The sequence below is a fragment of the Mesocricetus auratus genome, unplaced genomic scaffold, assembly GCF_017639785.1.
Source record: "Mesocricetus auratus isolate SY011 unplaced genomic scaffold, BCM_Maur_2.0 Super-Scaffold_2245, whole genome shotgun sequence".
Classification (NCBI taxonomy): Eukaryota; Metazoa; Chordata; class Mammalia; order Rodentia; family Cricetidae; genus Mesocricetus; species Mesocricetus auratus.
This window is the reverse complement of record NW_024429180.1, coordinates 23,724,563-23,751,640: the sequence shown is the minus strand read 5'-3', so window position 1 is coordinate 23,751,640 and position 27,078 is coordinate 23,724,563. Positions and strand designations below refer to the sequence as shown.

The 27,078-nt window shown below is 42.3% G+C and overlaps 1 protein-coding gene across 3 annotated transcripts in view; it reads left to right on the top strand.

Annotated features, from left to right (window-relative positions):
* The window catches only part of Pibf1 (progesterone immunomodulatory binding factor 1), a 158,530-nt gene that overhangs the window by 129,141 nt on the left and 2,311 nt on the right, over positions 1-27,078 (top strand). For 2 of the 3 annotated variants that reach the window (XM_040753039.1, XM_040753140.1), the window contains one exon: positions 21,119-21,292. In XM_040753039.1, the coding sequence (XP_040608973.1) occupies positions 21,119-21,292 (174 nt within the window). Of the gene's footprint in view, positions 1-21,118; positions 21,293-27,078 lie in introns of those variants that run through there. The other variant, XM_040753078.1, reaches the window with a different exon arrangement.

Genomic DNA, 27,078 nt, shown 5'->3' with positions numbered 1-27,078 from the left:
TCTGAGTTAGCGTTATAAAAATGTAAACTGAACAGGCATAGTGGTACACACCTTGATCCCAGCACTCAGGAGACAGAGACAGGTGGATAGAGAGGGAGCGAGTTCCAGGACAGCCAAGGCTACACAGAGAAACCCTGTCTGGAAAAAGAAAAACAAAAAATGTGAAGACATGGTATATAGAGAGGAAAAGTATGAAGACATGGTGTATACAGAGGAAAATGAAAATAACAAGTTGTTGTTGCCCTTTCAGACTATGAAAGTCACCTGGGTTAATATGTTGGGCTGAAACTATACAACAAATACTAACCAAAAATTAATCAGAAATGTTTAATATAGACATTCGTCAATAGTCACATGTGTTACAATTAGTAGTGGTAGGTAGGTGATTTTTAAGTCTGGGCTTCTTTACAGAAACTATAGGTGTGAATGGAGATTGGGTGCCAGGCCATAGCTTCCCATCCTGTGTTCTCCAAGTTTTTGTTCCCGTACGAAGTATGAAATAGTATGAAGTTTTGTTCCTGTTTGTTAGTGAAACTGAAATACAGTGAAAGACAAAATATCTCAGATAATTCCTTCTACCGAGGCAAAATTTGTCATGCTCTCAGCTTTTATGGTGATCAGCACAAAGTCCAATGTGAGCACTGCCGTGTGTGTTCTGTGTGTGAATCTTCACTGCAGTCCACGGGTAGGTATCACTAGCTCTATTGGTGCAGATGAAACTGGTTATGGTAAAAGTGAAGCAAATCTATCATGCTTACAGCTTACTTGCTGTTGAAATTAAGAATAATTCCATTTTATCATTAAAAAAGTTAAATCAACTTAGTCCCATTTAGACGAAAGAAAGAAAACCTCCTTATGAGTTATTGCTTACATTAGTTCCAGGAAAGATTTGCCTCTGTAATTAAAGTTATATCCTTTTTTTTCTGTCAGAAAATGAAAACTCTGTAATTCGATGTGCTTCATTTTTGTCTTCGTTGCCAAAAAAAAAAAAAAAAAAAAAAAACCTCATAGCTGAATGTATTATCCAGGTGTTGTAGTCCTTTTTTCCCCTCTTATTTTTAATTCCTTACTCTAACCTTTTCTATTTCCTTCCCAGTAGATTATAATCTGTTTTACTCGTAAATGTCTTCACTTGCTCTAAGATTGACACTTGATGTCAGAAATAAAATAGAAATGTAAAACAGACTTTTCAAAAAGAGGCAAAAGGAGGCAAATTGCCTATATGCTGTTACTCTCAGCAGTAGCAAGACTTGGAAACTGGAGATTGGAAGCACTGTGGGTGAAAGAATTGTGACCTCTCAGACCAGCTGTTCCTGCTTGTTCTCTGGGAGGCTTCAGGATTCGCCTTACTGTTCGGCCTCTTCTCTTTCACATTCGGCTTATGTGAAGGAGGTTTATGATGGAATCTGAAAATTTTAATTCTGCTTGGTTATTTTTTTGTTTGTTTATTTTTTTGTTTTTTTTCTTTTTTGAGACAGGGTTTCTCTGTGTTGCTTTGGAGGCTGTCCTGGAACTCGCTCTGTAGACCAGGCTGGACTCGAACTCACAGAGATCCGCCTGCCTCTGCCTCCCGAATGCTGGGATTAAAAGCGTGCGCCACCAACGCCTGGCTTCTGCTTGTTTTTATCACTGTGCTGGGGGTTAAGCTCGGGGGCCTCATGTTAGGCAAATGCTCTACCACTGAGATAAGCTACACCCCCAAGCCCCAAACTCTTCTCTCTCCCTCCTTCATTGATTGATTGATTGATTGGTTGGTTGGTTGGTTGGTTGATTGACTGAAGTGATCATGGGTCCTCAGAATTAAACTCTTGAGAGTAGAAGGAATGTCTTTAATTGATCAGATGTCTATTTTAATACTAGACCAAGCTTACACCGCTGGTGTAAGGGCCCCTTTCTAACAACCTTTGGAATTACAGTAAGGACAGTGGTAAGAACACCACTCAGGAAGCTATTCCAGTGTTTCACTGGATTAGATTGCCGATGATGACATGAGGGGAAAACAGACCAATTAAAAGCAGAAGCCCAGTGCTCGGGAATTGGGTTTAGGGACTGATGAAGAAGAGAAATGAGAACTGATGGTCCGCCATTTGAGTTGATCACAAGTCTGTGGTAGTAGAAGGATGAATAAGCTTGGGGAAGAAGAGCAAATACCTAAGTGGATATATCCACTTCTGGGTTAATGTGGGTTCATAAGCCCAAAAAAGAAGTCATGTGGAAATAAAGATTTGAGCCTCACAGCATAGCTTTTTGGCTTTCGTTTGTTTGGTTCTGGGATTTTTTGCTGTTAGTTGGTTGGGTTTGTTTGTTTGCTTGCTTGCTTGCTTTTCAAGACAGGGTTTCTCTGAGTAGCCCTGGCTGTCCTGGCACTCACTTTGTAGACCAGACTGGCTTCAAACTTGGAGATCCTCCTGCCTCTGCCTCCCAAGTACTAAGATTAAAGGCGTGTGCCACCGCTTCTTGTTGACTCCTGAGAGTGTACAGAATGGGAACAAAAGAAAGGCTGCTGACACGATGAGGAGTAGTGAAGAGTGGCCGTGACAAGAGCATCAGGGAGGCAGAAAAGGCACAGGCAAAGCTCCTTGCATGGGTAGGGGTGGAGGCTTGGGACTGCTGTCAGCTGAGTGCTTACTGTCAAGGGGTTGGGCCAGGCTCTGGGCTGCTTCCTGTCTACCACGATGTCAGTCTCCATTACATCCTCCCTACGTGATGGACTGAAACTTCTGAAATGCCTGCCCACTCAGGAGCTGTGAAGTGCCAGTGTGTTAGCTGGCCGCGGTGGCACATACCTACAGTCCTGGTTCCTAGGAATCTGAGGCAGAAGGATGGAAGAGTTCAGCACCAGCATTGGCTACATACGGATACTGAGGCCAGCCTGAACTACATAGGACAGTCATGCCTCAGAGAAAAGGGAATTAAAAGAGGAACAATGGTGGCCTGTGCCTTTAGTTCCAGCATATAGGAGGCAGAGGAAGGTAAATGGCTATGAGTTCAGGGTCAGCCTGGTCTACATAGTAAGTTCTTCATATTGAGAACCTACCTCAAATGAACAAAAAACAAAACCCAAAAGAAAAGTGGTCCCTTCCGTAAGGCAGCTGGGCGAGGGGAAGCAGCAGCCACATGTGTGTGGATTAGAGGACAGCTCAGTGCGGCAGCGATGACAGCAGCTCACCTCACCAGACCACGGCATTAATAACTGGCTGGAACATGCCTTTAATCCCAGCCCTTGGGAGGCAGGGGCAGGCAGATGGATGGCATCCAGGGCTACACAGAGAAGCCCTGTCTGGGGAGGTGGCTGGATGCTAAACTGCGGAGGACTCCTGAGTCCATTAACATCTCCATAATAAATAAGACTGTAAAAAAGCAAAGCTGCCAAACCAACATAAAAGCAAGTGGCAAGTGACACATACGTCTTAACCTCTCAGGACCAAAAAAAAAAAAGTGATTTGAAAAGATTCATGAGTTTACAACCAACCAAGAGAGTCTCTGAGCCAAGCTACAGCCGGGCCTGCAAGTGTAGATTGTGGGGAGCCTGGCCCTCTACACCGCCTCCTATTCTAACTTGGTATCCTCAGGCAAAGGAGGCCATAGCCCACAGTGTCCCTTCTTTGTCAGTTCCCTCTCCTTTCCCGCTTGTTCCCTCCACGCTAAGCCTCTCTCTCCTGTTTGCATTGTCCTGACTGGCTGCCTCCTTTCCCAGAGATAACCCTTTGGAAAGAAACAGAGAAACAGGACTGTTAGCATCTATGAGCTGGGGTAAAGCAGTTCTTTGCAGCATTGGTTCTATTGGTTTGTTTGGTTTTGACATTTTAAAACTTTTTATTCTATAGCTTAGGCTGGCCTTGCAGTCACCACATAACTAGCTCAGGCTGGCCTCAAATTTGGAGCATTCCCCCTGCCCAGTATCCCAAGGACTAGAATGACAGCAGCATTTGTGTCTAATACTTGATCTTGGGATTTCTTGTGTATTGTTAAATTTTTTTGAGGTCCATGAGGAGCTGTAGTTATTTAACATAATCAGCATTAAAACTGAGAAAAAGCTTTAAAATATATCCATTAGCTGGGCTTTTGTGAGGCTCTGAGTTCAATCCCAGCACCACCAAAAGACAAAAACAATTTATAATTGGGCTTGGTGGCACACACCTATAATTAGCAAAGTGGTCACAAATTCAAGACCAACTTGGACTACATAGTGAACCCTGTGTCAAAACAACAGGAAATATGTGTGATGGAGGTGTACACACATGCATACCTATATCCATTCAGTAATGGAAAGCTAAAATACTAAACTCATTATGTTTATTCATTTTTAAATACTACATTCTTAAGAGAAGTCAAGCCAAGCATAGGTTTAAAAGTATCCTTTAGGGGCTGGGTATGGTGACACACAACTTTAATCCCAGCACTTGGGAGGCAGAATTCTGTGAGTTCGAGGCCAGCCTGGCCTACAAAGGGAGTTCTAGGGCAGCCAAAGCTACATAGTAAGACGATCTTTAAAAAAAAAAAAGTGTTCTTTAGCTGGGAGTGGTTGCAGGGATCTTTAATGCCAGTACTCAGGAGGTAGAAGAAACAGGCAGATTGCTGTGAATTTGAGGCTAGCCCACTCTACATAGCAAGCTTCAGGCTCGCCAGGGCTACGTAGTGAGACTCTGTGCTTTGTATGTAGTAAGCAGTTATAGTAGCTTCACGAACACTGAAAGGCAATTGGAAGTAAGATAAAGCACTAGAGACTGAGAAGCAGGGGGAATAGGAAACCTTGAGTTCTTGAGTAAGAGAAGGTGGTACAGCTATGGAGGGTGTTAAAGAGAAGCTTTTTCTTTGCTAGCTGCTTTGGTTTATCACCCGCCAGTCGCCTGGGCTCTGCTGCGATGTAGTCCCCAAATAACACACAAGACGCTGTATTAATTATGAAGCTGTTGGCCTTGCTTGTTTCTTACTGGCTAGCTCTGACTTAAGTAATTACCCCATAATTGTTAATCTAAGTATTTCTCTTACCGGAGAATGGTTCCAGGCTTCCTACCCCCATGGCATTACATCTTGACTCTCTGTGTTTCTCCTTCCCAGAATCCTCCTCGACTCCTAGTCCCTCCTATCTAGGTTTCCTATTGGCTCAACAGTACTTTATTGACAAATGCACAGGACTTCCCCCAACAGGAGGGCCCGAAGGAAAAGAGATTTTAAGAGCATCGTACTGGGCCTGATGGCTCACATCTACCCTCCTTGTGCTTGGGAGGCAAAAGCAGGAGCATTTCAAGTTTGGAGCTAGCCTAAGCTATATGGTACAGCTCTGTCTCAAAAGAAAAACAATGAAAAGGTATTCTGTCTCCCCAAACTGGAATGTAAATTCATGACAGGAAGAAGCTCAAGTACAGACATAAAAGTCTGATTGAAGTGTGGGAGGAGCGATAATATGAACAAAGGAGTCAAGACCATGATGGAGAAACCCACAGAATCAGCTGACCCAAGCTACTAAGAGATCACTGACTCTGGTCTGACAAACAGGGAACCTGCATAAGACTGAACTAGACTCCTTAATATAGGTGACAATGGTGCAGCTGGGACATTACATGAGGCCACTGGCTGGCTGTAGGTTCAGGATCTAACTCTAATGCACAAACTGACTTAGTGGAGCCCATTCTATATAGAGAGATACCATGCCCAGCCTAGACACAGGGGATGTACAGGTTAGAGAGATGCCTTGGTCCTGCCTCAAAGAGATGACGGGAAATCATCTCAGTAGACTTCCTAGGAGAAGTTTGGGGGTAGTGGTGGGGGAGTGGGAGACGAGGAGGAAGAGGGAACTGGGATTGAAATGTAAAAAGTTAAATGAATGAAAAGGAAAAAAATGAAATAAGACTTAGGTTCCTATCTGAGTTCTACCTAGCAACTCCGGAGTCGCCATCTGATGTTCTCATCTCTCTTAAGTTTCCTCACCTATAAAGAAAGATGGTCTGGAGTTACGGGAGGGTTGCAAATGTTCTCTTCCTTCAGTTTCAAAGTCATCTTAAATGTCATCCTTGAGCACTCAGACCTCCAAAGGTAGACAAAGGAAGGACTTGGGTTTTTTTTTTTTTCCAGAGACAAGTTGTCATGTAGTCCCGGTTGACCTTGATCATGCCATTCCTCCTTCCAAGGGCTGTGGTTACAGGCATGTTCCCACACTTGGCATAGTCTCCTGCCTGCTAGTGTTTCTATTAGCACCCACCCCTCTGCCATCACAGTTATGTACCTGTCTTGCCCGATAGGCTGCCAATTCCTCCTCATATGTTTATCTCCCTACAGTGTTTAGCACATGGTAAGTGTCCATTTGAATATCTATTAAAGTAATTATGCCTCTTTCCTGTCTTTTAATAGCAATTGTACTGCCAACTATCAAATAGCTTTACAAGCTGGCATTTAAATATGTATATCATTTCCTCCCCTTCCAAAGCTGTCTATTTCTGAGTACTGGTACCATACTGTTTGAACTGGAAAAGTATAGACTGGCATATCCTAGAACAATTTCAAAGACCTGTCTGCAAGCAGCCAATAGAAAGTCATGTCTGGAAGGTTTGTCTAGAGTAGAGTTGCTGGGGAAACCCAGGAGCTGATAAATGCAGCAACAGCAGCCCCTGCTTAGCAAGCCTCTGAGGGATACTCAGTATTTGTAGAGCGTGAAGCGTCGGCTTCTGCGACCTCGCCTGTCTGCTGTCCGTTTCCTTCTCCATGGTCACTTCAGTTAGTGTTTAACCTGAGTTCACCAAGGGCTCTTTACTAAGTCCCTAAAATATCCAAAGCCACACTCGCTTGAGAACCGGACTGCCTTCCTTTGCCCAGATAACCCACTTCTTATGGCAGTGCATGTCACCTAGCAAAAAGAAACCAACCCTGCAGTTAGGCGGCCTTCTGAAAAGTGAAGTCACGGTGTAATTATCATTCTTTGATGGTATGTTTATGTTCCTGGAGTCTAACTCATATGTTCTTTGTGATTTCTCGGAAGGTTTCAGGGGCATTTCACATCCCAAGTGCCCCTTAGGCAATCCACTTCATGAAGGGTTCCAACAAATTGCATATTTCTATATGTGTGTCACGCTTTCTGGTTCATACTTAACTGTTTGGAAAGTTTCTTAAGAATACAATACCTTTTTACATTTTTCTTCCTTATACACCTATTCAGTGTTTTTTTTTTTTTTACATTCAACATGACTGGGGTGGGGGTGGGGGCCAACCACTAAATAGGTAAGCTAGTATTTCCTTAAAAAAAAAAATAATTGTTTTTCAGGTTTATACATTTCTAGTCAACAGTGGTGGTACTCTTTACAAGTTAAATATTAAGTCAGTGGTAAGGCATATGCAAAACATTAAAAATTAAACACAAATGTAAATGAGTATTAAGGAAAGAATTGTTATAGTGAAAACAATACACATGTATACAGTGTTATTGTTTGCCTGTAAGGTTACTTTGGTTGTATTTTGTTCTGTTTTGCTCTGGGTACGTGTTTTTCTGTTGCTGCTGTTTTTGTTGTTTCCTGCTTCTTGCAGGCCCGGTAGGAAACTGAGCAGCGTATATGCACTGGTGCTGAGCTACATCCACAGGCCCTGATACAGATGCATTCGACATTTTTTTCCATGTTTGTGAATTCATAACTGAGGCTATTCAAGGGATAAATATATCTTGAACTGTTATAAATTCTTCTTCTATACTGTTTTAAGTACTTTCAAGTCAAGGATATTGTACTAGCTGTCCTACTCATGGACAGTTATAGATTGCTTCTAACCAAGTATATCTGGGATAAGGAGTCAGCTAAAAGACAAGCCTTTTGCTTATTGCTCCTAAAACTCAAAAGAAGATGAATCTTTTTGTTTATGGCTGTGGCACAGGCTTGTAACCCCAGATGCTCGAGACTACTGATAAGAAGAGTGCAAATTCAAGGCCTACATGAATTACAGAATGAGTTCGAGGCCAGCCTAAGCTACTTGGTTAAACCTTGCACCACACTGCAAAGTACTTGCCTAGTATGTGTGAAACCCTAGGTTTTAATACCTACCACAACAAAATAATAACCTAACTAAAGATTTAAACACACACCCTCCCCGGAAAAAAAAGCATCTTTTTCTAATAATCTTTGATATTTAGTGCTTAGGATATCTTCATAGTACAGTGCTTGCCCCCCACCCCACCCCCATGCTTGAGGACCTGAGTTAGGTCTCTCGCGTTCATTAGACAGCAGGGTGCAGGAGCGCATGTTGTCATCCAAGCACTGAGGATGCAGATACAGGTCAATCTTGGGGCTTACTGACCAGCCAGCCTGGCCTGATTGGCATGTGTTTAGTATTTCTGTCTTCCCATGTAGTCCCTTTGCCTTCATTCATTGCACTTAGTCTCCCAAGAGCTGTGATGGGCTCACACACATTTTGCAGGAGCAGCAACTTAATCTCCTTTTCCCCTGCTTCAGATTAATTCTTCTTGAATTTGAGTTGAGTGTCTTGAATTTGTTTGTAAAAGGACTTCACTGTGTATTCCAGGCAGGCGTCAAACTTCATATCCTCCTGCCTCATCCTGTCAAAAGTGTGCTGGGATTATAGACATGCACCAGCACGCCCAGCTGCTTGAATTTCTTTGAGACCATTATGTTTACACTCTAGACAACTTAGTAGAAGGAAGTCTGAACTATTCTGCTCTGGTTTTGCTGCCATTAATCCTTTCAACAGCACCTTCAAATTGTTAGATATCTTTGTTTTTTGCTGCACATAAAGCTCTCTGTCTTGTGTGAAGCAATAAAATATCCCATCATAAAAATATTTTATCTGGGCCAGGCGGTGATGGTGCATGCCTTTAATCCCAGCACTTGGGAGGCAGAGGCAGGTGGATCTCTGTGAGTTCGAGGCCAGCCTGGTCTACAAGAGCTAGTTCCAGGACAGCCTCCAAAGGCACAGAGAAACCCTGTCTTGAAAAACCAAAAAAGAAAAAAATTTATCTGTGTAAAACTCTTTTGGCTTTTTCTGTCACACATTCATATTATGTGTTGTAGAGACTTGTCAACTTCTGAGAGCCTTTTGTTTTTAAAGGATGAAATATGCATTTTCCCCATTGTATTTTAGAAGTTTGTTGAATATTTTCTTTAAATAGTAAGTGCGCTTTTCTGAATTTTCTTTTTTTAAGATTTGTGGGGGGATGCTGAGGCCATACATGACATGTGCATATATGGAAGTCAACAGACAATTTTGGAGACTCACTCTTGCCTTCCACCTTGTCTTATTTCTGCTGTACCATGTGCTGCAGGCTAGCTGGCCCTCCAGCTCCCTGGCGGTTCTTCCAGATGTGCCTCCCATCTTGCCATAGGGGTGCTGGGTTTACAGGTGTGTACTACCACATCGGGCTTTTCCACGTGGGTTGTAGAAATTAAACACAGATTCTCAGGTTTGCATAGCAAGCACTTCCACATACTAAGCCATTTTGCCATCCCTGATCTTTGTTAACAAGAAGAAAGTATATAATGTTTTGCTATCACTTTTAACCCTCTATTTTTAGTAGCTTATGATAAATCATAGAATTCTAGGATGTAAAGACACACTTGCACACACTACACACCTAAACTTAAGTCTCTTCAGATATGCATTAGCCAGGAGAAAATACTAACAGTGATGATAGGTTATGGTCAGAATTAACCATATTGGTGATATTTTGATATAAACTTAACATGTCATTGATCTTGTTATTCACATATCCAGAAGCTAAGACTAAGAGAAGAATGGAATGTTTGAATACAACTCCGAGGCAGTATATGCACCAAAGTAAGCTACATTCTGAAATACAGTGCCCACAATGGAGAATCGGGTTTAAAAGCGAAAGCTGATACTGAATGTGGATCACAGAGAAAAAAAACATCTATTAGGTTAGGTTATGCCAAAACGGTAAAGGCCAGTAGGAGCAACTAAGTAAATTGTGTTTAGGACAGACTGAGCAAAGTCAGTAATGGTAGCAGATTTTATCAAAAGCTACTTCAGTGTGTCCATTCTTCATTGTGTCCATTCTTCTTCAGTGTGTTCACACTTCAGTGTGTCCATCCTTCTTCAGTGTGTCCATCCTTCTTCAGTGTGTCCATCCTTCCTCAGTGTGTCCATCCTTCCTCAGTGTGTCCATCCTTCCTCAGTGTGTCCATCCTTCCTCAGTGTGTCCATCCTTCTTCAGTGTGTCCATCCTTCTTCAGTGTGTCCATCCGCCTTCAGTGTGTCCATCCTTCCTCAGTGTGTCCATCCTTCCTCAGTGTGTCCATCCTTCCTCAGTGTGTCCATCCTTCTTCAATGTATCCATGTTTTGGTGTGTTCACACTAGTCTGTCAACAGTTCAGTATATTTACACTTTGGTGTGTCCATACTTTATACATACTTCTGTTTTTAATTCAGTATGATGTTAGTTTGGTGTATTCACACTTCAGTGTTTCCGTACTTCAGTGTGACCATACTTCACTGTCTTCAGACTTCAGTGTGTTCATTTTACCATCCTCTACCACCATCTCTGATGAAAGTGACCCTGAGATCACACCCAGGCTCTAGAAAGTTACTTTCCGGTTAGTTATGTCGCAAAGGCTGTGACAACATCCCAGTCACTCAGCTGAACACTGGATTCTCAGTGAGCTTTTAGTTGTGTACAGAGCATGGCTCCACACATCATTCTGTCAGCTCAGCAACATTAAAATACGGAGGGGATAGAACTTAATCTGCCAGGAGCTGAGACATGGTACTAGGACGTGATGTAAAGGAAACACGCCAATTAAACAAGCATTCCTGCTCTCTCTCTCTCCTAAGACAGGTGGGCTGGGTGTTTAGAAAAGATAGGATAGAAAGAACAACAAGCAGTTCACAGGAAGTGGTTCATCCAAAAACGAGAGATGCCTTCCATGTTTGACTCTGTTTTGGTTTTGTTGGCAGATCAATTGGGAGTGGGGGTGTGATTTGGGACTGTTTTAGAAGCTCAGAGAAAAGCTAAATTGATAAAATTTGTCTTTATTTTCAAGTCTGAGCAATATGGTCATATGGTCAGAGGAGATGTCCTTTGAATTTTTTATTGACTCATAATAATTGTCCATATTTGTGGACTACAGTGTGATAACTCAATAGATGTAAACAATGTGCTTAGAGGGAATATTTTAATTGTGTATGGATTAAATAACTTGAACCTACGTTTCAAGCCTGATATTGTGTATCAAAAGGCATCTGTACTATTTGTATACATATTAGACACTTTGAACCAAGACAGACCTGCATGGGGATACTGTTTTACCTCTCCAGCCTACTAGTCCTTGTTTTAAAACCTAAGAGTTTATCTACTTCTTTTTATATAATGGAAAAAATCAAATTTTCCATAATAGAAAACATGAAGCCTGGCACATTGTAGATATTCGGTGAATGCTAACCCCTGTCCCCTCTTTCCTCCACCTTCAGTCACATCTACTGCTGAGGCCCAGTGAGTGCTAACATGAAGCTGGCCTACAAATGAGATCAAGTATGTAGACAGCAGCTGATGGTTTTTGTTTTGTTTTGTTGTTTCCTGAATTTGCTGTATAAAAACTATTTTGAGCCAGACGTTGATGGCACACGCCTTTAATCCCAGCACTCGGGAGGCAAAGGCAGGCGGATCTCTGTGAGTTCGAGGCCAGCATGGTCTACAGAGTGAGTGCCAGGACATAAAAAGGGGGGGGCTATTTTGCCTGTTGTTTCTTTTTGTAATTTAAATTCTTACTGAGCTCTTAGAGTATGGGATAAGCAACTTTTTTGAGATGGGGTCTCTCTATTATATAGCCCCAGTTGTCCTGGAACCCACCCTGTAAACCACACTGGCCTCAAATTAAAAAATCCACCTGCCTCTGCCTCCCGAGTGCTAGGATTAAAAGTGTATGACATCACACACAGCCTGGAATAGATAACTTTAAATTTACCTGGGCAGGATAGGGAACCCAGGGACATGTAGGTGGCACAGAGCTCTGGAGCCAGGAATAACATTGAACCCTGGTCTCCTGTCTCCACTTCCTAAGTACTGGGGTCAAGGAATATGTCGCCATGTTCAACCAGCAATCACATTTCTTGGAAGAAAGAAGGAAGGAAGGAAAGAAAGCAAGCAAGCTCAGTTGGGTTTAACAGACATCCATAGAACATTCCATCCAAACACAAAAGAATACACCTTCTTTTCAACACCCCATGGAACCTTCTCTAAAACTGACCACATGCTCAGCAACAAAGTACCTCAATGGATACGAAAAAATTGGAATAACCCTCTGTATCTCTTATCAGATCATCATGGTTTAAGGTTAGAATTCAGCAACAACACAAACTTCAGAAACCCTAGAAACTTATGAAAATTGAACAGTGTGCAATTGCATCACTCCTGGGTCAAGTAAGAAATACAGAAATTAAAGACTTCCTAGCCGGGCGTTGGTGGCGCACGCCTTTAATCCCAGCACTCGGGAGGCAGAGGCAGGCGAATCTCTGTGAGTTCGAGACCAGCCTGGACTACCAAGCGAGTTCCAGGACAGCCTCCAAAGCCACAGAGAAACCCTGTCTCGAAAAACCAAAAAAAAAAAAAGACTTCCTAGAATTCAATGAATATGAATGCACAACATACCCAAACTTATGGGACACTTTGAAAGCAGTACTAAGAGGAAAGTTCATAGCACTAAGTGCCCACATGAAGAAACTGGAGTATAGTCACACTAGTGACCTAACAGCACACCTGAAAGCTCTAGAAGAAAAAGAAGCAAACTCACCCAGGAGGAGTAAACACCAGCAAATAGTCAAATTGAGGGCTCAAATCAATAAAGTAGAAAAAAGGAAACAATACAAAGAATCAATGAAACAAAGAGTTGGTTCTTTGAGAAATCAACACGATAGACAAACCTTCATCCAAACTAATCAAAAGGCAGAGAGAGACTATCCAAATTAACAAAATTAGAAATGAAAAGAAGGGCATAAAAGACACTGGGGAAATCCAGAGAATCATCAGGTCATACTTTAAAAACCTGTACTCCACAAAATTGGAAAATTTAAAGTAAATAGACAATTTTCTGGATAGGTATCATATACCAAAATTAAGAACAGATAAGAAAGTTAAATAGACCTATAACCCTAATGAAATAGAAACAGTCATCAAAAGTCTCTCAACCAAAAAATGCCCAGGGCCAGACGGTTTCAGTGCAGAATTCTACCAGGAATTCAGAGAGCTAATACCAATACTTCTTAAAATGTTCCACACAATAGAAACAGAATGGTCATTGCCAAACTCTTTTTACGATGCTACAATTACCCTGGTACCCAAGCCACACAAGGAACACAGCTAAGAGAACTACAGACCAATATCCCTCATGAACATTAATGCAAAAATACTCAATAAAATACTGGCAAACCAAATCCAAAAACATATCTGAAATATCAAGTAGGCTTCATCCCAGAGATGCAGGGATGGGTCAACATAAGGAAATCTAGCAATGTAATCCACCATATAAATAATTTGCAAAAGAAAACCACATGATCATCTCACTAGATGCTGAAAAAGGCTTTGATACCCCTTCATGATAAAGGTCTTGGGAGAAATCAGGGATAACAGGACATGCCCAGATATAATAAAGGCAATATACAGCAAGCCAATATCAAACTAAATGGAAAGAAACTCAATGTGATTCCTCTAAAATCAAGAACAAGACAAGGCTGTCCACTCTCCATATCTATTCAATATTGTACTTGAAGTTCTAGCTAGTGCAATAAGACAACTAAAGGAGATCAAGGGGATACAAATTGGAAAGGAAGAGGTCAAGCTTTCACTATTTGCAGATGATAAGTGACCTGAAAAGCTCTACCAGGGAACACCTGATAAACACTTTCATCAAAGTTAAGCTCCGTGGCAAGCACCCTTACCCACTGAGCCATCTCACTGGCCCCTCACGTAATTAGTTGAATATTGTACTGAGAGTGCAAAACAGAATGGCTGAGTCCTCTGCATGAACACACATGACCGAAAATGCATTGGGCCTGAGGAATATGAATCACATAGACCAGCTACATAGCCAAGAGTTGCAGCTGGCAACCAGTGCCTGTCACTGAGCATGCTGCTGCTTTCTATAATCCCAACCCTCACGAGGAGGCAGTGGCAAGAGGATTGTAAATTCTAGGCTAGCCTTGTCTACAGAGAGTGGGGGGGGGGAGAGGAAGGTGGTAGGGAGAAGGAAGAGGAGGTTATGCCACATAACAGATTACAAACAATGTAAACCAGGGGATGGTGACTCATGCCTTTAATCCCTGCACTTGGGAGGCAGAGGCAGGTGGATCTCTGTGAGTTTGAGGTCAGCCTGGTCTACAAGAGCTAGTTCCAGGACAGCCTCTAAAGCCACAGAGGAAACCCTGTCTTGAAAAACCAAGGCCGGGCGTTGGTGGCGCATGCCTTTAATCCCAGCACTCGGGAGGCAGAGACAGACGGATCTCTGTGAGTTCGAGACCAGCCTGGTCTACCGAGTGAGTTCCAGGACAGTCTCCAAAACAATACAGAGAAACCCTGTCTCGAAAAAAAAAAAAAAAAACTAAATGTAGTGTACCTAAAGTATTATCACTTGCATACCTCTGTGAAGTTGAAAGACTCTAAGTCCAATCATTGCAAACTGAGGGATTTCTATGTAATAAAAACTGCTGAACATTTTAAATAAAAGAATTATGTAGCATATTAAGCCTGTTTTTTAATAAAACCATATTGAAAACTGGCCTTTGAGAGTCTAATGCAGGAGAATTTCCACAAGTTCCTGACCAACCTGAACTATACAATGAATGGTAAGCCAGTATGGCTACGATGTGAAATCCTGTCTTGAAATAAAAGCAGGAGGGTGAGACTAGGGAAAATGGTTCAGTGGGTAAGGGTGTGTTGTTCTAACATAAGGACCATCGTCAAAGCCTCAGAACCTTTGTGAATTCTGTCATCCCAGTGTTCTCACTGCAAGATGGAGTAGAGATTGGAATCTCCCCCAGAAACTTCATGTAAAGAAACCTGTCTCAAGGTGTAAGGCAAGGACCAACACCCCAGATCATGCACACAATAAATGAGTAAATTAGTTGGTAGATAATTGAGAAAATGATGTCTAGTGTAGAAGTAGTGAAAAGAGAATTCGGTATATTACGTTAGTTACTATTGCTGTAATAAACCACTATAACCAAAAGCAAGTTGGGGAGGAAAGGGATCATTTTGGCTTGTAGCTCTCCGGTGACACTCCAGCATCCAGGGATGTCAGAGCAGAAATTTGGAGGCAGGAACTGAATGCAAGGAATGGAAGGTGACTGCTTCCTGCATTGCTGGGCCTGCATTTTTCTACAACCTGTAATTGCCTTGCCCATGGGTAGCACCATCCCTAATGGACTGGGTCCTCTCACAATCACTAATTTGAAAAATCCCATGGGATTGCCCATAGGCCAATCTGGTAGGGGCATATTTATGTCTTCATAAATAACTCTAGCTTGAGTCAAGTTAACAAAAACATAACAAAACAAAAAAACTAGCCGACATACTATATATTCTTGTATCTCCTTCACTTTCTTTTAAATTACTTGAATCATTTTATTTTTTATGTGTATAGCTGTCTGGCTTGCATGTAGGTCTGGTGCCCATAGAGGCCAGAAGAGAAGAACCAGATGCCCTGAACTGTAGATGTTTATGAGCCACTGTGTGGGTGCTGGGAATTGAACCTGGGTCCTCCTGAAGAGCGCCTGCCATCTTTAACCTTTGAGCCATCTCTTCAGCCAGCCCCTTCTAATTTTTTTCTTTTTTTCTTTTCTTTCTTTCTTTCTTTCTTTATTTATTTATTTATTTTGGTTTTTTTGTTTGTTTGTTTTTGGTTTTTGAGACAGGGTTTCTCTGTGGCTTTGGAGGCTGTCCTGGAACTAGCCTTCTAATTTTTTTTGGAGTTTGAATTAATGGATTTTGTGTGGAGAAGGGAAAGGATACCACAGTGAGCGAATGGAGGTGAGGGGACAAGTTGTGGAAGCTGGTTATCTCCTCCTAACATGTGGATCCTGGAAATCAAAATCAGGTCCTTAGGCTTGGCAGCAAGTGGCTTTAACCACTGAGCCATCTTACTGACCTGATTTCTTTTTTCTTTGTTTGCTTGCTTTCTTGTTGGTTGGTTGGTCTTGGGTGGTTTTTTGTTTGTTTCTGTTTGATTTGGTTTCATTTTGGGTTTGAGACTAGGTCTCACTATGTAGACTATGTAGCCCTGGCTGTCCTAGAACTCACTATATAGACCAGGCTAGCCTTGGACTTCCAGGTGCTGGGATTAAAGGAATGCACCACCATGGCCAATTAGCCCACTTTCTTGTCTTTGAAAATTTCTATAGCATAATGTTTTCTTTTAAAGGGAGGCATGACAGTTCACAAGTATAATCCCAGCACTTGGGATACTGAAGTTGAGGCCGAATGACTTCCACAAGTTCAAAACTAACCTGGGTGATACTAAGTTTGAGACCCTCTAGGGTTACCTAGAAAGACAGGTAAATAATAAGTAATATAATTTAAAATATCTCTAGCTGGTTGTTGTTAGTGGTGGTGCACACCTTTAATCCCAGTACTTGAGAGGCAAAGGCAGACGGATCTCGGATCTCTGAGTTCAAGGTCAGCCTAATCTACAGAGTGAGTTCAAGAACAGCCAGGGCTATACAAAGAAACCCTGTCTCAAAAAAAAAAAAAAAAAAAAAAAAAACCTCTTCAAATGAAATGTATGCAAACTATGTTCTTGACTTACTGCCAGGTTGGTTTCTATTTTGTATAGCCTAAGGCCAGAGATGTACAGAATTATCTGCCTGTTGGTCCTGGCATGTTGTTCCTCATATGTAAAAACACTTCCTTGTACTGCAAGGGAGCACATAGTTTGCATTATACTCGTCAGAGCTATTTTCATCTAGAAATGCTATCTATGTGTCCCCTTGCCAACATCTTTGCAGAGTTCACAGCATCGAGCAATTTATTGGCATCAGGACACGCTGCCATGAAGCAGCTGCTCAGCAGTTGAGCTGTGCTAACATGCCGCCCCTCTGTGTGAATCCTGAGAAGTAAGTGACCAAGATGTGTGCTTTGGGATTCAAGAGAGTGATTTCTCGTAGAGATTGTACCGTAATATCGCCATCATCAGAAACGTCATAAGTAGGTCTTTGGCTTTCACTCTGCCCTTCTAGATGCTATGCTACAGTGAGAGAGAGTGTCTGCACGTGCGAGAGAAGGGTGGGGCGGGGCTCCAAAGGTAGTTCAGGCTGGCCTGGAACTCTCCTCCTCCTTCCTCTGCCTCTTGAGTGCTTGGGATTGCTCCCATACCAAGATCATGAGATTAGATTTTTCGTTTTATTTTATCTTTGGTTTAGCCTTAGTTTTATTTGTGTAATCAAATAGTTCTTCATTAGTTAATTTAGTGACTGATTTATTCCTTTTCATAATGATAACCATTTTATGTGTTTACATACCAGAAAAGTAGGATTTGCATTTTGGAAAAGACTTTCTAAATTAATCGTCAGTCAAGGATAAGCTAGAGTTAGACAGAATGAAGTGACACTAAGTCTTTGGGAAGAATTGTGCCTTCTTCATGATGGTCCTAGAGTGAGACCTGCTAGAAAGGTCATCAAAGCTACGTGAATGGGGATAGATATATTCAACTGTCTTTTACAAGTGAACTGTGTCATTCAGATGAACCATGTCATCCTGGCAAATAGCCCCTAACAGCAGAAAGAAACTAAAATTAGAAACTAGAAGAAAAGTAATAGCACAAAGTAAAAACTTCATAACTGACATTAACTACCTTCCTCATTTAAGGGAGTGGTGAGTACCTGGAACAGAAAAGAGCATGCAACTATTAAAATTAATTTCTTCAGAAAGATTTTAGAAATTTTTTTTTTTTTAGGTTTTCGAGACAGGGTTTCTCTATATTGTTTTGGAGCCTGTCCTGGAACTTGCTCTGTAGACCAAGCTGGCCTTGAACTCACAGATATCTGCCTGCCTCTGCCTCCCGAGTTCTGGGATTAAAGGTGTGTGCCACCAATGCCCGGCTTAGAAAGTAATCTTTCATAACATAGTAAACAGCAAAACATTGTGAAGTTTTCCAAAAATGCTAACACCAAGTCCTGAAGTTCGACTAGCTCACTTGTAATCTCTCCACTGGGGGGGCGCAGAAGCATCTCCGGTTCCAAGATGACCTACCTACAAAGTCTCGAAATAAAATATCCAGAGATGGGAAATTATCTTAAGTAGAAATAACATTAGAAACATACAGGACACACGAAGGAGTTCTGTTAGACAGAATGACAGAAAACTCCAGAAGGAAATAACTTATTTTCAAGGAAAACAAATGGGCTGCCTCAGAGTCCTCCCAATTTTGGTTTATAAGACACAGAACTTATACTGTCAAAGCAAAGTACTCTGTCCTCATAACACTGCGAAAATTAATGAAGTAAGCAGGGCGGGGTGATAGAAGCATCAAGGAGGCAGAGACAGGAGGATCAAGAATTCCATACCAGTCTGGTGTGCACAGTGACTCCACGTCCAGCCTGAACTATATAATAGAACAAGGCTTGAGAAGGCTAGAAGAGGGGTGGAGTAGGGGGTTAATAAAGTGTTTACTGTCAGTAATAGAAAAGGAAATGGTTTCCAGAATTAATAAAACTGCCAGACGTTAGTGGCACATGCCTTTAATCTCAACATTTGGGAGGCAGAGGCAGGTGGATCTCTGTGAGTTCGAGGCCAGCCCAGTCTACAGAGTGAGTTCCAGGACAGGCTCCAAAGCCATAAAGAAACCCTGTCTCGAAAAACCTAAAAAAAAAAAAAAAAAAAACTGGGTTGATGGAATGGTTCAGTGGGCTAAGACACCTGCCGCTAAACGCTGGAGACTTGGGTTTGATCCCTGAAGTCCACATGGTACAGAGAGCTAACTTCTAAATGTTTTCCTCCAACTGAGGCATACACACATTGGCTCGCACATGCACGCACAGGCACACATATAATCCTAACATTTGGAAAGCTAAGGTAAAAGGATCCTGAGGCCAGTCGGTTATGTAAAATATTCTGGTAGCCTGGACCACACAGTAAAACCCTGCTTCAAGAAAAGAAAAAAAAATCTGAAAGAACAGCATAATTAAGAACCTTGGATAATCTTAGGTACTAGAGAAAAAAGAAAAAGCAGCCAGGCACTGTGGCATATACTTTTAGTCCCAGCATTTATGAGACAGAAGCAGGAGGATCAGAAGTTCAAGGCCAGACTTGGTTTCACAGCTGAAAAAGTCAGTGGTTGCTTTCTTTACCACAAATTAAATAACACAGTCTTGGAAGCCAAATGAGTCTTATATAGACCCAAATAACTGGCTGTATTCGTGCACACTCCTGTGCATTGGGCAAGACATTGGTGGCACTGCAGAATGGAGAAAGGATTCTATCACTACAGGTGCCAGCTCCTACCCTGGCCCTGGAGTCTATAAGGCGGCATGGCTCAAACTCCACCATCTGTTCTAAAATATCTACTCCAGCTAGGTGGTTCTAAATAGAACTAATGACAGCCAGAAAAGAGAGGCCTGTAGGGACTTGCTCTGACACGGAGCTGACATCTATAAACAGATCAGTAGCAGGGAGCAGGGCATCCTTCTGTGGCCCTAAGTTTTGTATGTTGGCATGAAGATAAAATAATAGGAAAGAATTACCCAGTACAGAGCCCACCGTAGTTCTACAGATAAATGAAGTAGCACACCACCTCCCCGCGTGTTTGCATCTGATGTATCAGTTTAGTAAGTAATCTAAGTACCCACTAATGGAGAGCCAGAAGTTTGTCTGGGAGGAAAAATAACAGGCTTGAGAAGATACGGTTGCAAATTTTACTCTGAATTCTTCAAAAACATCAGCAGAGTTAATGTTGCATTCAAAAGGCAAAAATCCAGGTGTCAATACTGTGAAGGCAGAAGGGGCCATCCTGGGCTACAAAGTAAATGCCAATCCAGCCATGACTACATAGTATAGTTCAATCTCAAATTAAGTAAGGAAATAAATATTTTGAAAAGGCAACTGGACAGGATGGGGTATAGCTCAGTGGTAAAGTACTTGGGTGGCATGCACAAGGCCCTGGACTCAGTCCCCAGGACTGGAAAAATTAAAAATGGCAACTCAAGCCAGCTCCATTTACCGTTTGTGAACGGCTACAGAAATACTACAGCTAGCGAAATGCTGAAGCTATATTAAACTTACTGTTTGAAGTAAGCCACGGTTAGTAGTCGCTGAAAATGATTCTGTGTTCTGTTTCTCTACCTTCTTCCTTTTAGACTTCATAAGGCAATGGGATGGTTTAAGAGGAAGGAAAAGCTTACCAGGCTAAGATTCCCTGCCGTGTACAAGGCCTGGGTTTGATTTCCAGCAATTGAATAATAATAGTTACTAACACTCTACTCAACAAATATGCACAGAGAATTGCAGTAGAACTCCAGATACATTCTGCACCCATTGTGTCACAGTCTATAGGTATGACACACACACATCATGGGCTGTTTTTTGAAGTACCGTGTGACTCCAATATGCAGAAAAACTGGCAACCACAGCCTATAAAAAGTCTGTTGTAATGCTAAAAGTAATGTCATATTTAATATTTTAAGAGTCATGTGTGTGATTGTTGTACATAAATATTTTGTTTTCTCAACTTCCCTCATACAAGTAGTATAACTATTCAAATATTTCATCTACTTAAAATAAATGCTTAAAAAAAATGCCGGGAGCCGGGCGTTGGTGGAGCACGCCTTTAATCCCAGCACTTGGGAGGCCGAGGCAGGTGGATCTCTGTGAGTTCGAGACCAGCCTGGTCTACCAAGCGAGTTCCAGGACAGCCTCCGAGATAATACAGAGAAACCCTGTCTCGAAAAACCTAAATAAATAAATAAATAAATGCCAGGTATTGGTGGTACATGCCTTTAATCCCAGCACTCAGGAGGCAGAGGCAGGTGGATCTCTGTGAGTTCGAGCGAGTTCCAGGACAACCTCCAAAGCAATACAGAGAAACCCTGTCTCAGAAAAAATGAAAATAAATAAATAAAGGTTTTAGTGTTGACCATTATTAGTCTGTTTGCCAAAAACTTTTTTCTTGCTTTCATATATCAACAGGAGTTTGCAGCCATGAAACAGATTATCATTAATATGTGTAGCAAACATCCTGAGAACAACCTACTCCTCTCTAGAATGGAGTCAAAAGGGGTGACAGAAAATCAAGCATCAAAGATTTTGAACATGCCAAGAGAACATGAAGACAATATATTTATACCCAAGCCAACACTGTTTGTAAGTACAGCTAAATATTTAGAATTTTAAACTCTAGTTCTCACTAATATATTTTCTTCTCATTCATATTTGTTTTAAATCAATTTGGATAGTGCTGGACAAAGGTCTTGCATGTTTATATTAATCCCTTTCCTAAAGGTGTGCATTAGATGACTATTGGATTTTATGTTTCTAATTAGCATATTGAACTTGCCTAGAAATGATCCTAAATCTACAGCCCATAAGGGGCTTAGAGGACAACTTTGGGTCTCTTGGTTGCCGCTCCTGGCCCTCAGGCTTCCTGGGATTCTTCGGTCTCCACCTTCCATCTCATCCATAGGATGCTGGTCTAGACCTGCATTACTGCAGCCAGCTTTCGTGGATTCTGGGAATCCAAACTCCAGTCCCCATGCTTGTGTGGCAAGCCCTCTTCCCACTGAGCCTCTCCCCAGACCACAGTGTTTTCATTTCCATGAGGAAAAAAAAAAAAGGAGGAAAAGTAGTACCTGCGCCCGCTTATTTATAAAATGTTGAGTCTTTCAGAAAAAATAAAAACAACCCATACCATCTGGAGCCAGATGTACCATGTGCCTGCTGTGTCAGCCACTCGGGAGGCCTAGGCAGGAGGATGGGTAAGCTCTAGACCAGTGTGCCCAACCTGATGAGACCCTATCTGGAAATACCGTTTATTAAAAGGGTTGGGTGATGACCAACCCCAGTTCCCAGAATGTGGGAGGCGGAGAAAGGAGGATCAGGAATTCAAGGTCAACCTCAGCTACATCGTGAATTGGAGGTCAGTCTGAACTTTATAGTCAACCCCTGTGTGGAAGAAAGGGATGGAGAAATGTGGAGAAAATACTTTAGGAAATATTGAAAATTATTTCAGCAAATACTGCAAAAGGGAATAAAAAGGCAACATAAAAAAGGATGGTGTTATTAATTATTCTACTTCAACGTGGTTTTCCAAAAAGAAACATGAGGTCTGACTTGTAATCCTACAAGACTCAAAATCAGAAAAAAATTAATATTCCAATTCAGTGAGTCCTCTAGGTGTTTATAAAAATGACTTTTAGCTATGATTAAGCTCATGCCCTTAATCACAGCACTCAGGAGGCAGAAAGGCAAGCAGGTATCTGTGAGTTTGAGACCAGCCTGCTCTACAAAGCAAGTTCAAGGACAGCCAGAGTTACACAGGGAACCCTGTCTCAGGGAGGGGGAAAAAACAAGTTGAGTACAGGAATTGTGACCGCAGCCTTCTCGATTGCACACACTGATCGATGATATGGAAGACGATTATGACCGTATAATCAAACCCCCTTTCTTTTTCCTCCCATGCTAGGGATTTAACTTCCTTCTTGCAAGATTCTACCTCTGAGCTTTAGGAAGTTTAGGAAGGTCTCACAGACAGACTTTACTAGGCTGCCGTCAAACTCAACATTCCTGCCTCTGCCTCTGACCCTTGCCTCCACCGAACATCAGCTTCCGGTCTTGACATGACGGAAAGCTTCGGCCTCCATCAAACAAAGGAAACCTATTGTAAGGGCCCATGTTGCAGTAATGTAGGCCACGCTGACAGCGAAGAAAGCAGGGCCCTCATGTGAGCAGCCGCCTCGCCAGGCAGCTTGGGAGTCTCAGCAGCCATGGCCATTGAGCTTCCCCAAGCACATCCAATCAGTGACTCTGCCTCTACCCCAGGTGCTCAAGTGAAGCTCCCATCCTCCTGACTCATGGTCTGGTCTCCACCCCCTTCAGTATTCTCCCCACATCTACTTGTCTCGGCACACATTTGCTAAAGGAGAAGAAATCAATTCTTTATCTCTCCAATTTGGTTTTCTTAATGCTACATATGTACTTGGATAGGAGCCGGGCAGTGGTGGCGCACTCCTTGGATCCCAGCACTTGGGAGGCAGGCAGGATCTCTGTGAAATGAGGCCAGCCCGGTCTATAGAGTGAGTTCTAAGGCAGTCTACAAAGCCACAGAGAAACCCTGTCTCGGAAAAACCCAAAAATAAATAAATAAACAACCTAGAGTTAGCAGTACCTGTGCCCTGAGCATGTGTGCCCTGAGCATGTGTGCCTCTCACTTAGAAACCCCAGCTCAGTTCTCAGCACTTGGGAGGCCAAGGCAGGAGGAGTGACGTGGGCTTGAGGCCAGCTGGGTTACATAGTGAGTTTCAGGCCAGCATGGACTACAGAATGAGAGAACTTGTCTCTAAAAAAGAAAGATTAAATTTGTATTTCTAAAGACAGAAATACTATTACAGCCTCTTCATATATAGTTTAGCCCTTTGAAATAAGACATTTCTGAGTGCTCATGAAATGAGGGACGAATGATCCCAGACAGTCTCGTGTTTTGTCCATTATAAACCCAGAGCAGCTGCCAACTCATTGAAGTTGGGCCCTACCTGTATAGACTTAGAAATCCAGATTTGTGTCCCAGCCTGCAGCATCCTGGAAAACAGAGTAATTATGTCTACTAAATACAGCCTTTCCCTCCCTTAGAAGTTGTGCTGGTTAAACACTACTAGAGCCTTAATCTCCAGCTCTTTTTCTAGATCCCAGGAGCAATCCCCCAGGCTTATTTTGTCTGCTTTTATCAGTCACTGCTCTTTGTAATTTTAACAAACTTTCTCAATGTCTTCTAATCCCCAAGTTATAGAGTAATGTTTTAGCCGGCCACTTCTGGATGGCACAAAGGTTTTTGTCTTATCAGTGGATCGTCTCCAAAGTCCCCCTGTAACTAATGAATTACTTCTGGTGGGATTCCCAGCTAATCCAGTCATTTGTTTCTGCAGCAGCCTTCTGGGTGCCTCCCAAAACCTGAAGTAGTTCACTCTGCGAGCTGTTAGCACTGTGCTACCAATTAAAGTGCTTTTATTAATTTGTACTGTTTCCCTATAAAATTATAAGTATAATTAGTTTAAGTGAGCACATAATAATTATGGCAGTGTATGGTAATAAAGGGTAACCATTAAGTATGTCTCAGTAATGTTACATAGGTAAATAAATGAAAAGTAGTTTCATCTGAAAGAACCTATGTGAGTTGTGAATTTAAAATAAGAACTCTGCCAGGCAGTGATGGCCTGTGCCCTTAGTCCCAGCACTTGGGAGGCAGAGGCAGGTGGATCTCTTGAGTTTGAGGTCAGCCTGGTGTACAGACAGACTCAATGGACAGCCAGGACTACACAGAGAGACCCTATCCTGAGGGGGAGGGGGAGGGGACAGTGAAGGACTCTCCTTACTTAAAAGGTTAATTGTGTTAATAACTGGAGAGGGAATATCAAATTTAGTACACACAGCACCACTGTGTGGCTGGAGAACCAATAACTGTTAAGACGATAGAATAAAAGAGATACTAATGTTCAAACATCTAAAGGTAGAATTACCAAAATAAAGAATAGCTAATTGTATATCTGAATTATTGTGCCCATTTATCCATAGTCTGTTTAGGGTTAGAAAAGTCTTTAAAGGGTCAGACAGTGATTAATTTGCCTTTGTGAGCCCCATACAGTCTGTACCTCATTTGTTTGTTGTTATATTTCTTATAAAATATCTAATTCAGTGTCTAACCCATATACAAACAGTTGTTGATATTTGGTCCATGCTATATGAATCAAGCCATAATAATTGGTGGTGCACACCTTTAATCCCAGCACTCGGGAGGCAGAGGCAGGCCGATCTCTGTGAATTCGAGGCCAGCCTGGTCTACAGAGCGAGTTCCAGGACAGCCTCCAAAGACAATACAGAGAAACCCTGTCTCGAAAGACAAACAAAACAAAAAAAATCAGAAATCAGCCTTTCAACACCATTGTTGCTCACTTGGCATTAATTCACATGTTGGCAATAACAAATGAGACTTAGATACTAGGGTAGATGAGAGATCACATATTGTTTGAAGCCAGATCTCAGTTTATAGTCTAGGCTGACCTAGAATTTCTGCCTCAACCTCCTGAGTGCTAGAGTAAGAGTACACCACTATACCCCCAGCTACATACATATAAGGCTGTATATAATACACTTAAAACTAAGTTCCTTCTAATACTAGTTAGGATCAAATGTCAGCAATACACAGAAATTATTTTAAGATGTAATCTTTAAAGCTTGATTTGAATCCTAATAAAGTCCCAAGACAAATTATTTTCACCTTTAGAAACTAAAGGGTTTTTTTTTAAAGAAATATTAGATATCCAGAACTCCAATACCCAATCTTGTCCAATGTCAAAAGTTAGGTTTATATAGGGGCCAACTGCCAGATACTCTTATTAATACAGATCGAATTTAGATTAAAAGTTAACAGTAGAGATATGTTTGATCATTAAACCAGCCTTTATTGAGCATCATTTTCTGACTTCACAGAGAATGCACAGCTTGTTAACTAGATGATTCAAGTAAACAACTGTAATAACTTAGATAAGCAGAGAGGCTTGGGGCTGGGTGTGTAGTTCAGTTTAGTAGATCACTTGCCCAGCACTCATGAAGCCCTGGAACATTCCCAGCCCCTCATAAAACCAGGCATAGTGGCTGTGCCTGTGATCCTCGTACTGAGGAAGTAGAGACTTCATGGGATCACCACCTCAAGATCTTCACAGCTGATTCTCCATGCACCTTCTTGGGAGGCAGAGGTGGTCTGAGGTAGCACAGGCTGGCCTTGAAGTCACTATGTCATCCGCCTCCCAAGTGCTGGGCTACATCACCAATCCAACAACATATTGGAGCTAATTTGAGGCCCGCATGGGCTGTGTGAAAGCCTATCTCAACAGCAATGATAATGGATTATAAAGGCTTCCAGGTCTTTAAAAGAGTAGGGGTGACTCTGAACTGTGGCCTGAGGCAGGACAGCTACCAATTTGAGACCAGCTCATCTTAACACAAACTGTCTCAAAAAGACGGAGAGGGGACAGAGGGAAAGTGGGAAAGGTGCAGCACTTCCTTCGAGGTTTAAGTGTTTTACATGCAGCGTGCCATTTACTCAGCTAACAGCCCTCTGGGGCCGATTACTGTAACTATCAAGGCCCTTAGAGGAAACACGACTGGGTCTAAAGGGACTGCTCACATGCACATGAAAACCAAGTGAAAAAAACAGGACAGGAACTGTGCAGAGCCATAGCTGTCCCCAGGACGTGAAGCAGGTAAGGGATGATAGTCTTTCTGTGGAAACATTGATGTTCACAGACTTCAGCCACTGCCAAACCATAGCCAGACAAAAAAAGCAAGGAAATAAATGGCCAGCTTTGCCCTCTCTTCCGGGACCTGCAAACTCTCTCTGCTGCCTATTAATGAACCTAATCAGAAAGTAGCAGTCACAAGCAGTCACCTTTGCACACTGTGGGGTGGGAAAGGATGGAGGGCAGATCAGAAGGTGCCCAGAATGCCCTGCGTAGTTCCTTTCATCCCCTTCTCGTGTCGCATAATACCTGAGGGTCAGTTTGACCAGGTTTGCTAAGATAGTAAGTAGCCAGACATGGTGGTGAATGCCTTTGACCTCACCACTTGGGAGAAGCAGAGCAGGCAAATCTCTTGTACGTTTGAGGCCAACCTGATCTACATAGTGAGTGCCAGCCTACCCAGAGCTATGTAGTGAGACCCTGTCTCAAAAACAAAACCAAGAGTAAGGGACAAGAGCCTATGATAAACTACTGTGCTAAACTCTGCTCAAAGCAACAGCATAGAGAGGATGGTCCAAGTACCTACTGCAGACACCAGGATGGCCTTAAACTCACTGTGTAGCCCAGGCTGGCCCTAACTCACAGCAGTTCTCCTACCTTGTCCATCCAAGTGCTCAGATGACAGGAGGTCATCAGCATGCA